This window comes from Schistocerca americana, chromosome 9 (assembly GCF_021461395.2).
Source record: "Schistocerca americana isolate TAMUIC-IGC-003095 chromosome 9, iqSchAmer2.1, whole genome shotgun sequence".
Classification (NCBI taxonomy): Eukaryota; Metazoa; Arthropoda; class Insecta; order Orthoptera; family Acrididae; genus Schistocerca; species Schistocerca americana.
This window is the reverse complement of record NC_060127.1, coordinates 210053837-210066779: the sequence shown is the minus strand read 5'-3', so window position 1 is coordinate 210066779 and position 12943 is coordinate 210053837. Positions and strand designations below refer to the sequence as shown.

Sequence of the window (12943 nt, the reverse complement as noted above, 5' to 3'; positions counted from 1 at the left end):
CATAACAGACATGGAACACTGTTGTTGTTGTTGTTGTTGTTGTGGTCTTCAGTCCTGAGACTGGTTTGATGCAGCTCTCCATGCTACTCTATCCTGTGCAAGCTTCTTCATCTCCCAGTACCCACTGCAACCCACATCCTTCTGAATCTGCTTAGTGTATTGATCTCTTGGTCTCCCTCTACGATTTTTACCCTCCACGCTGCCCTCCAATGCTAAATTTGTGATCCCTTGATGCCTCAAAACATGTCCTACCAACCGATCCCTTCTTCTAGTCAAGTTGTGCCACAAACTTCTCTTCTCCCCAATCCTATTCAATACCTCCTCATTAGTCACGTGATCTACCCACCTTATCTTCAGCATTCTTCTGTAGCACCACATTTCGAAAGCTTCTATTCTCTTCTTGTCCAAACTGGTTATCGTCCATGTTTCACTTCCATACATGGCTACACTCCATACAAATACTTTCAGAAACGACTTCCTAACACTTAAATCTATACTCGATGTTAACAAATTTCTCTTCTTCAGAAACGATTTCCTTGCCATTTCCAGTCTACATTTTATATCCTCTCTACTTCGACCATCATCAGTTATTTTACTCCCTAAATAGCAAAACTCTTTTACTACTTTAAGTGTCTCATTTCCTAATCTAATCCCCTCAGCTTCACCCGATTTAACTTGACTACATTCCATTATCCTCGTTTTGCTTTTGTTGATGTTCATCTTATATCCTCCTTTCAAGACACTGTCCATTCCGTTCAACTGCTCTTCCAAGTCCTTTGCTGTCTCTGACAGAATTACAATGTCATCGGCGAACCTCAAGGTTTTTACTTCTTCTCCATGAATTTTAATACCTACTCCGAATTTTTCTTTTGTTTCCTTTACTGCTTGCTCAATATACAGATTGAATAACATCGGGGAGAGGCTACAACCCTGTCTCACTCCTTTCCCAACCACTGCTTCCCTTTCATGCCCCTCGACTCTTATAACTGCCATCTGGTTTCTGTACAAATTGCAAATAGCCTTTCGCTCCCTGTATTTTACCCCTGCCACCTTCAGAATTTGAAAGAGAGTATTCCAGTTAACATTGTCAAAAGCTTTCTCTAAGTCTACAAATGCTAGAAACGTAGGTTTGCCTTTTCTTAATCTTTCTTCTAAGATAAGTCGTAAGGTTAGTATTGCCTCACGTGTTCCAACATTTCTACGGAATCCAAACTGATCTTCCCCGAGGTCCGCTTCTACCAGTTTTTCCATTCGTCTATAAAGAATTCGCGTTAGTATTTTGCAGCTGTGGCTTATTAAACTGATAGTTCGGTAATTTTCACATCTGTCAACACCTGCTTTCTTTGGTATTGGAATTATTATATTCTTCTTGAAGTCTGTGGGTATTTCCCCTGTCTCATACATCTTGCTCACCAGATGGTAGAGTTTTGTCATGACTGGCTCTCCCAAGGCCATCAGTAGTTCTAATGGAATGTTGTCTACTCCCGGGGCCTTGTTTCGACTCAGGTCTCTCAGTGGTCTGTCAAACTCTTCACGCAGTATCTTATCTCCCATTTCATCTTCATCTACATCCTCTTCCATTTCCATAATATTGTCCTCAAGTACATCGCCCTTGTATAAACCCTCTATATACTCCTTCCACCTTTCTGACTTCCCTTCTTTGCTTAGAACTGGGTTGCCATCTGAGCTCTTGATATTCATACAAGTGGTTCTCTTCTCTCCAAAGGTCTCTTTAATTTTCCTGTAGGCAGTATCTATCTTACCCCTAGTGAGACAAGCCTCTACATCCTTACATTTGTCCTCTAGCCATCCCTGCTTAGCCATTTTGCACTTTCTGTCGATCTCATTTTTGAGACGTTTGTATTCCCTTTTGCCTGCTTCATTTACTGCATTTTTATATTTTCTCCTTTCATCAATTAAATTCAATATTTCTTCTGTTACCCAAGGATTTCTATTAGCCTTCGTCTTTTTACCTACTTGATCCTCTGCTGCCTTCACTACTTCATCCCTCAGAGCTACCCATTCTTCTTCTACTGTATTTCTTTCCCCCATTCCTGTCAATTGTTCCCTTATGCTCTCCCTGAAACTCTCTACAACCTCTGGTTCTTTCAGTTTATCCAGGTCCCATCTCCTTAAATTCCCACCTTTTTGCAGTTTTTTCAGTTTCAATCTGCAGTTCATAACCAATAGATTGTGGTCAGAATCCACATCTGCCCCTGGAAATGTCTTACAATTTAAAACCTGGTTCCTAAATCTCTGTCTTACCATTATATAATCTATCTGATACCTATTAGTATCTCCAGGATTCTTCCAGGTATACAACCTTCTTTTATGATTCTTGAACCAAGTGTTAGCTATGATTAAGTTATGCTCTGTGCAAAATTCTACAAGGCGGCTTCCTCTTTCATTTCTTCCCCCCAATCCGTATTCACCTACTATGTTTCCTTCTCTCCCTTTTCCTACTGACGAATTCCAGTCACCCATGACTATTAAATTTTCGTCTCCCTTCACTACCTGAATAATTTCTTTTATCTCGTCATACATTTCATCAATTTCTTCATCATCTGCAGAGCTAGTTGGCATATAAACTTGTACTACTGTAGTAGGCATGGGCTTTGTGTCTATCTTGGCCACAATAATGCGTTCACTATGTTGTTTGTAGTAGCTAACCCGCACTCCTATTTTTTTATTCATTATTAAACCTACTCCTGCATTACCCCTATTTGATTTTGTATTTATAACCCTGTAATCACCTGACCAAAAGTCTTGTTCCTCCTGCCACTGAACTTCACTAATTCCCACTATATCTAACTTTAACCTATCCATTTCCCTTTTTAAATTTTCTAACCGACCTTCCCGATTAAGGGATCTGACATTCCACGCTCCGATCCGTAGAATGCCAGTTTTCTTTCTCCTGATAACGACGTCCTCTTGAGTAGTCCCCGCCCGGAGATCCGAATGGGGGACTATTTTACCTCCGGAATATTTTACCCAAGAGGACGCCATCATCAAATAATCATACAGTAAAGCTGCATGTCCTCGGGAAAAATTACGGCTGTAGTTTCCCCTTGCTTTCAGCCGTTCGCAGTACCAGAACAGCAAGGCCGTTTTGGTTAATGTTACAAGGCCAGATCAGTCAATCATCCAGACTGTTGCCCCTGCAACTACTGAAAAGGCTGCTGCCCCTCCTCAGGAACCACATGTTTGTCTGGCCTCTCAACAGATACCCCTCCGTTGTGGTTGCACCTACGGTACGGCCATCTGTATCGCTGAGGCACGCAAGCCTCCCCACCAACGGCAAGGTCCATGGTTCATGGGGGAACACTTCTGGAGCAATATATGGTCAAACCTGGTACAACATAACAGACATGCACGGTGGATACAAGCAGAAACAGACACATACAAGATGATACCACAAATGCCTGAACTGATAATTTTGCAACATGAAGTCACCTGAGCAATTAATTCTATGCACAATTGGAAAGCCCCTGGAAAAGATAAAATAGCAAATTTCTGGCTACAGAAGTTCACCTCAACACATTCACATCTAACTAAATTATTTAACAGTTACATTGCAGACCCATACACAGTTCCTGATTTACTTACACAAGGAATAACTTATCTGAAACCTAAAGATCAAGCAGACACAGCAAACCCAGCAAAATACCTACCAACAATATACAAAACATTAACTTCAGTCATTACACAGAAATTAATGACACATACAACACAAAACAAAATTATAAATGAAGAACAAAAAGGCTGCTGCAAAGGAGCACGAGGACTTAAAGAGCAACTGCCAATAGATGCAGAGGTGACATATCAAGCTAAAACTAAACAAAGGTGGCTACACTACGCATACATTGATTACCAAAAACCTTTTGATAGTGTACCCCACTCATAGTTACTACAAATATTGGAAATATACAAAGTAGATCCTAAATTAATACATTTCCTAAACATAGTAATGAAAAATTGGAAATCGACACTTAATATCCAAACTAATTCAAATAATATCACATCACAGCCAATACAGATTACGCGTGAAATATACCAAGGAGACTCATTAAGTCCTTTCTGGTTCTGCCTTGCTCTGAACCCACTATCCAACATGCTAAATAATAGAAATTATGGCTATAATATTACTGGAACATACCCACACAAAATCACACATTTGCTGTATATGGATGATCTAAAACTACTGGCAGCAACAAATCAACAACTCAACCAATTACTAAAGATAACAGAAGTATTCAGCAATGATATAAATATGGCTTTTGGAACAGACAAATGTAAGAAAAATAGCATAGTCAAGGGAAAACACAATAAGCAAGAAGATTACGTATTGGATAACCACAGCGACTGCATAGAAGTGATGGAAAAAACAGATGCCTATAAATATCTAGGATACAGACAAAAAATAGGAATAGATAATACAAATATTAAAGAAGAACTAAAAGAAAAATATAGACAAAGACTAACAAAAATACTGAAAACAGAATTGACAGCAAGAAACAAGACAAAAGCTATAAATGCTAATGCTATAACAATATTGGCCTACTCATTTGGAGTAGTGAAATGGAGTAACACAGACCTAGAAGCACTCAATACACTTACACGATCACAATGCCACAAATATAGAATACATCACATACATTCAGCAACAGAAAGATACACATTAAGCGGAAAGGAAGGAGGAATGAGATTTATCGACATAAAAAACCTACATTATGGACAGGTAGACAATTTAAGAAAATTCTTTATAGAACGAGCAGAAACTAGCAAAATACACAAAGCAATCACTCATATAAATACATCGGCTACACCATTCGAATTTCATAACCACTTCCACAAGCCTTTAGATAACATAACATCAACAGATACGAAGAAAGTAAATTGGAAATAGGAACCACAACATGGCAAGCATCCGTATCATCTAACACAGCCACACATAGATCAAGACACATCCAACACATGGCTAAGAAAAGGCAATATATACTGTGAGATGGAAGGATTCATGATTGCAATACAGGATCAAACAATAAACACCAGATATTACAGCAAGCATATTATTAAAGATCCCAATACCACAACAGATAAATGCAGACTTTGCAAACAACAAATAGAAACAGTAGATCACATAACAAGCGGATGTACAATACTAGCAAATACAGATACACCAGAAGACATGACAATGTAGCAAAAATAATACGTCAACAACTTGCCTTACAATATAAACTAATAAAACAACACGTTCCCACATACAAGTATGCACCACAAAATGTACTGGAGAATGATGAATACACATTATACTGGAACAGAACCATTATAACAGATAAAACAACACCACATAACAAACCTGACATCATACTCACCAATAAAAATAAGAAATTAACACAACTAATCGAAATATCCATACCCAGTACAACAAATATACAGAAGATGACTGGAGAAAAAATTGAAAAATACATCCAACTGGCTGAGGAAGTCAAGGACATGTGGCATCAGGATAAAGTTGACATTATACCAATTATACTATCAACTACAGGAGTCATACCACACAATATCCACCAGTACATCAACACAGTACAGCTACATCCAAATGTGTATATACAACTACAGAAATCTGCAATTATTGATACGTGTTCAATTACCCGAAAGTTCCTAAATGCAATGTAACATATACCGTACAGTTAAAAGGAAGTCACGCTTGATCAAGGTCCGCGTCACATTCCATTTTTAACCAGACATAACGTCTGAGAAAGGAAAGAAATAATAACAATAATGCCATGTAGGTCTTACAGTGATGCATCATCTATTATATATTTGCTATTGTGTTGTGCTGTCAATTTGTTCATGTATCTGTTGTGAAGAGAGTAACACAGCAATTTATGGTCCTTTGTGGGAGCTACCTACAATTCAGAGAAGGCATTTTTGTGAAATATTTGAGACTGTACAGTGTATTTGTCTGAATTTTACTGTCATTAGATGCATTTTACAAAGTAAAAAGTATGTGTGTAGTGGGTGAACTATGTGAGGTAGATGATGATCATACATACATTTCACAAGCTGCAACTGTCACCAAACTGCTCCCTGTATTAATGTTAGTATTTGAAAAATGAGTTTAATTAATGGTAATGTATTTAATAGCAATAATAATTACTCTCTTTTAAAAATAATTTAGTTTCATGATTGAAACTAGTTGATCCCTTTTGATTTTATCCCTCATAAAATTCCATTTTTTGTCTGAGGAGGTAATTACCCCCAGATTGGGAACTGCTGCTCTAGATTTGGGGGAGGGGGGGGACATTTCAGCTCTCAATGCAGAAGAAGATGCAGAGTGAAGGAAGTCCACGACGGGAAAGAAATACACATAGGTACTTTGGTCATTTAAGCAAAAACGCAGGTCAGAATTAATAATTAATGGTGACTGAAAATCTATTCTAAACTATCTCACACAACAGTGGGGGACATTTCAACATGCTTAACAGAAAAACTCAATCTGAGTAAAAAAAAAAACTAGGATTTTGTTATTTTTGTGGAACTTGAAATTGCTCTTTATTCACAAGTGACAAATGATTAAGCATGGGTTTTGGAGAAAGACACAATAAGCTCTTCAACATTGGATAGTGAAGATGAGATCTTCTGTTATGTTTATCTTTTCCATGACAGAAGAAGGTTGTTAGCAACCAAATGTTGATCCAAGTAAGGTAATGGAAAGTAACAATGCACTGACTAGTTGAGGCACCAAAAAAAGTTAGAACATTGCTAGCTTTGGACAAGTTGTCCTTGAGGTACAGCTGTCATGCACTCCTTGCAGCATTAAAGAAGGATTTGTCCAAAAGCCAGCAATGTTCTCGCTCTTGTTTGTATGCCTGTCGACAATTCACCATGTTAACTAGTTGGTGAGTTGTTACTTTTGCCCATTAAACCCACTGTTGACCCAGATATAGACATTGGTTGCAATTCCAAGTCATTTCAGAAACTCTCTTATGTGTATTATTGTTCAGATTTGTGCTTCTGTAATAACTGCTATTGAGCAGAAGACAAAATTTTTTAAATCAGTCTCTTCTAATTTCATTTAGAAAGAGACAATATCTGGTGCAACACCAAACTCAATTCATTTTCTACACTGTGCTGTTCCTGAAATCTCGTCTCACAGAACTGTCAAAAGTTGTACAATGTTTTGGTGAAAAGCAACGAAACTGTATTCGGAGGCAAGTGTAGAGATGAGTCACTCTAAAACAGTTAGTTTTTCTATACCAAGGTGGGCAGCTATGGTGTATGGTGGAGTCTGAACCACTGTGTGACTTGACATTTTTCACATTAGCAAGTCATTTGAAAAACATCAGATTTCAACTGCCAAGATTCATAATAAGTTTTGATTCGCTCCAGGCCAAAAGTTGGAGCATGGCTGTAATATGTAGGTGAATATTAAGTGTTGGTATATTTTATGACTGACTGTATAATGTGCTACATTTCATTATTTACAGCATTTATGTAGGTTGGATTTTACACAGTTCTAATACTGCCATGTAAGCTGTTATAAATGACCTGATCATCATCTGAAGATGCAAACCAGTTGGTAGCTAAATACAGTGTTCTAAAAGTTCTTATGAGCTATGGTGCACCATCTTCACAAAATAAATTAGAGTCGTTGCCGCACAGTTATCCATTAGAATACTAACAATTTCAGTAGTGTAATGGAATCATCATAAATTGTGCCTGCTGTTTTCTTTCATTTGTGATTTATGGAAATTTTTTCTTACAGTCCAGACTGAAGGTTATAGTGATGGACATGAAGCCAGTGGATATTAGGAAATACTACATGAAAATTATTTCAGACATCAAGACTACCAGTGGAATGTCCTAGTGAATTGTGCAGAGAGCTGGTGCAAAGTGGAATGATTGGAAAATGTGTTCTCCATACCATATACTAAGATGAATGTGGCAAGCATTGAACAGTCTTCACAAAGATTTTATAGAGATGTGTAAATAATTTTAAAACTGACATGACACACATATTCCAAAATGTAGTTTCAGATTTCCTGTTACTAGTAAGGGATGCTTCTTTATTTTATGGAAGTAGACATTGTTTATAATTATTTACTGCCATTTATTAACTGTTTGCTGGGGCATACTGCCTGGAGCATATTTTTGAACATTTTCATTTTTGTATACGGCTGCAATAATATATGTTTCATTATATTTAACATAAATAACTTTCTATGAAAAATTGTGTAAGATTAATTTTTACACTTGCCCGTGTCTATATACATAGTGTAATTAAATGATAAAGATTTCCTGAAATTTATGCACATTAGTAATGAATTTGTAATAAAAAGAGTTTTATGAATGAATAGATATTTCATAGTTCTGGTAACTAGTAGTCTTACCACCTGTAGAAAGTGTGGGCTGGTAGCTCTCTCTTCAGATACGGTTTGATCAGCTGCAAGTATAGGGACTTCATGTGAAAATGTAATTGTTCAATTTTCTGTCAATGATGACTGTCTTGCAAAAACAGACATAATGTCTGATGGGATAGTTTCTTGTGATTGTATAATGTTACTTATAATCCGTCTTAACTGCTTTTTTTTTTAAATTCATATGTCTGGTTTCGGTTCATCCAGAACCATCTTCAGATCTGATATATTTCAGTTACAGGAGTAACCCGTCCAAATCCAGCAACTTTCACATGCTGCGTCACAGTTGCTCCTGTAACTGAAATATATCAGATCTGAAGATGGTTCTGGATGAACTGGAACCGGTCATATGAATAAAAAAAAAAATTTTTTTTTAATTGCGATCAAGACGGGTTATGAGTAACATTATAAGCTGATTAATGGATTTACCACAGATATATTCATTATGGTACAGAGTAGTGTGAGACCATCTTTTGGAACACATGCTGATAGAGTAAATTGTGCACTTCACATCCAGTGCAGCAATGTCTTCTTAGGTAATGCCACAGTGCTCTGTTATCTCAGGCATGTTTGTTGTCATGCTCAATAAAGTATCATTATAGCTTGAAGACACTAAATTGACAGTGTTATTAGGTTTCGGAATGAAAGATATTAAATAAGTAATATCTCGTAAAACAATTACGTTTTACATTTAGCTGTCAGGAGCTCCTTTAGAATCTATCTTCTTCTCATTCTTTCTTTTTTTTTTACATTTGTTGCCTTTTTGTGTGCTCTTATCAGTTTGACAAGTACATTTGCTTTGCTTAATGAGGTTATTTATGGGTTCAAACAAAAAAAATATAGTCTGCGAATTTACTTAGTACACAGGTTGAAGTTAAATCTGCAGATATGATGCACCAATCCACATACATTCAAGATTATCCACCAAAACTTCACAAGCCTAGGATATAAGCACAGTGATTTGGGCAGCATAGCATGTTTCAGTTATTACCGAGTACTGGTATACCAAAGAAGAATCTTATTATGCACCTATTAAAAAAGGATCTCTGTTCATCTTTCAGGAGGGAGATCAAGCCTTATGGTGGTGTTTCAGTATGTGCAAAAAGTGTTAATAATTACTGTCCCATAGATGTAAGTTCTAGAAGTGTCGAAGGTGTCACTGAACTTTCTGTGATAAACTATTGTTGGAAAATTAAACATACCTGTGGGTATAGACAGACCTCCATCTGCAAGTATATATATTTTTCTAGCTAATCTCTATGAACTGCTTGTAGAGCGAGATAGTACAGGGTGTATACGTGGACAAGGGAAAAAAAAATTCCCAGATTTCCTGGTTAAAGATACACTTTCTCCCAGCTGAAAATACACTTTTTCCATGTTATGTGACAGTATACTTTCCGTCGGAACTGTAAAACTTACCATTCCTTTGAATGGTTATGGTTTTATACAGCGGTGTAGAATTTCCCAGACCTTTAGAAAACGAATCAACAGAGCAATGTGTGGTGTCACCACCAGACACCACACTTGCTAGGTGGTAGCCTTTAAATCGGCCACGGTCCGTTAGTATACGTCGGACCCGCGTGTCGCCACTGTCAGTGATAGCAGACTGAGCGCCGCCACACGGCAGGTCTAGAGAGACTTCCTAGCACTCGCCCCAGTTGTACGGACGACTTTGCTAGCGATGGTTCACTGACAAATTACGCTCTCATTTGCCGAGACGATAGTTAGCATAGCCTTCAGCTACGTCATTTGCTACGACCTAGCAAGGCGCCATTATCATTTGCTATTTATCTTGTGATGCATGTACCGTCAGATCAATGTTCACCAATTATGGATTAAAGTTAAGTATTCCAGAAGCTCCGTTCTTTTTTTACTAGACCCAACTCCTTTAACTGTTCCAGACCTCACGCCAGCCTACGTGAGCTTAAACGCGTGCCTTTCGGCTTCCTCTCATAGTGGCTTGGCTGTCTTGCCAAGTCACAACACGATGCTCCTTTGTAAGCCAGTCATAGCTCATGTCACGTGACCTCGCCAGCCGATGACAGTTGATATTCAGAGCATAGGACACCTGATGCAGTCAGCCAATAGCAACATCACTGTCAAGTTGCGCGAACACACAAATAGGAAAGGTTACGGTTTAAATTAATATACATAGTGTTGCTACAAGAACAGCAAAGCTTTCACATACAATATTTGTCTCAAAGATTAATAAGGTGCAAGAGAAGCTAAGTTTTCACATATAATGTTGATCTTTTTTGCGCGTGTTACATACACAAATGTGCGAGTAAAATTTTTAATAACGACATAAATGTCTGATCTTCTTGGCTTGAAATTCTTCTAACTGGCTCGTCATCAAAGAGTTGATTTTTAAATGAGAGTGAAACACTCTGATTCAAGAAATTCATCGTACATTCTCTCAAATAGTCTATCTTGCGTAAAAGGAAATTTACTTTGAAAGTAATGCTTTTCAAACCACCATTCACTATATTTTCCCGCGACCTTTTAGACACAGGTTTGTTCCAGCAGTTGTCAGAGTGCCAGATAGGCATCACTGGGCTTGCGCAGCTACGATGATGTGGGAAGCCCATATGTTCGTACGTGTAAAACATTAAAAGATCTTATATTATGTCATAAAAGAAATAAGACATCAGAGGCTACTCCAAAAGCATCGGAATTTTGTAAACCAAACTAAAATGCATGATCTGGCTTAAAGTGCACATTCGTATGTCCAGATTCCCAGTGAAGTAGGCCTCGACAATGAAGTAGGCTTTTCAATGTGCTTTTCGGGATGTCAATTTTCCCATGTTTGGTTCTTTATTATGGCAACACGCCATACGTAGAAACTGAAAACGTGCACTTGAAATGCTGTGAACAGTTGAAACTAGCCAATAGTGGCGAATTAAACACTTCGTTTCAAATAAATTGCCTGCCTCTGCAGAAAAGATTAATAAAAGCCAAATTTCTGTAGCAAACCGACAAAAAACTTCATTTTCCTGCAAGGTGATTAAGCAAAATTATTAAACATAAACACGGGTCAGGTGGGGACGACCCACCTCCCCACTACAACTCAGATTGCTCTGCGCGGATTTATGATATTTCTGAACCGGGACATTACTAGATAGTACCCCTACCCCCTCCCGCGAGAGTTTGAGATAGGACTTTTCAAAAATATGTTCATTTTGTAGCACACATATTTCTGAAAAGTCTGATACATAAAACACATATTTTCGAGAACATGTAAGACATGTTATTTTGTCTTAGGTGTGCCAAAGTGCAGCGCCATGCCTCTTCACACAGTATCATTCTATTGCACATCACTGAATTTCGTTCTGTGGAATTCAAACGTGTATATTTTGTAATGGATGCCATCAAACTATATTCAGGACAGGTTTGACATCCTACCCCTCTTTAAAAAAAACCTCGCAATAAATTCTGGATGGCATGATTTATAACCGGGAGAACAATAACTCTTCAGAAAATTTGCACTCTTTATTGCCTATTAGCTAATAATTTGCTGTTTTGTGTGACATAAAATTAAATATAGGATACATAAAAACAGTAAAGGCAAGAAACAAGGAAGGCAGTATACATTTCTTCAATCCTTAGGTGCTAGCTATTTTTTCTCTCTATCTTGCTACAACTGTACATGGTGTGCTTTCCTTTCTGCGAAAGACTCTATTACCTCGTCAAAGTTTGTCAAATGTTTTGCTACATGAAAAATCGAAATGTCGTTATCTAATACTGAAAATCTGTTAATATAAATAGTACCCATGACTGTTGTGGTTTCTCGATCTGATTACGTCTATTTTGTCACTGTCTGCTAGATAAAACGAAATAGGCCTTTCTAATATTGTAGCCATTGTAATGTACATCAAATTAACAAGACTGTTTTGGCACAAATGGTCATTTTTTATAACACGACAAAATATAAGTCAGGAAGTACCAATATCAAACGCCCCCTAGATCCAGGCCTTTTGCACATGGGTGCATCTGACAGCTTAGGCGCACTAGTAAAATTTTTCCGGGTAGCATCTGGCTGTTCGCTGCTACTGCTTGTACAACTAACAGCCACACTTCTGTATCCAGAAGTGGGAGAAGGTACTACTTACACGCGACTCAACAGTGCATGCCCAAGAGCGCATCCGCAACTGCTCAAATGAATCTAAGGAAAACAGTTGTGACATCACGCTCAACAGAGGCAATTTGTTGTTACGAAGCATTGCATAATCTTTCTAAAGCCTTTGACACATTTTGCTGCTGGCAGATGCTTGTATGTGTTCTGTGTTTTGTTGTATACGCACATTTTCTTTGCAACTTAAGTTTTATTCTTTCTCTCATTCATGTTTTATGCTGCAATATTATTCTGCAGTAGCGAGATAAAGGGATATTCTTTGTTTTTTAGAGCCTCGGTTCTTACCAGTCAAAAGTACAAAAATGTAACTGAAAACTAAAACAATGAAAAATTCCCGGAATTCTAAAAAATTCCCAGGTTTTTGCCAGATCTCCCGGTTGTCCTGGGT

The 12943-nt window shown here is 37.7% G+C and overlaps 1 protein-coding gene across 4 annotated transcripts in view; it reads left to right on the top strand.

Annotated features, from left to right (window-relative positions):
* The window catches only part of LOC124550985 (replication protein A 70 kDa DNA-binding subunit-like), a 177792-nt gene extending 169432 nt beyond the window's left edge, over positions 1–8360 (top strand). For all 4 annotated transcript variants that reach the window (XM_047125810.1, XM_047125808.1, XM_047125806.1 and 1 more), the window contains one exon: positions 7772–8360. In XM_047125810.1, the coding sequence (XP_046981766.1) occupies positions 7772–7873 (102 nt within the window). In that variant the 3' untranslated portion in view covers positions 7874–8360. The remainder of the gene's footprint in view (positions 1–7771) is intronic.
* Positions 8361–12943: the final 4583 nt, after the last annotated feature.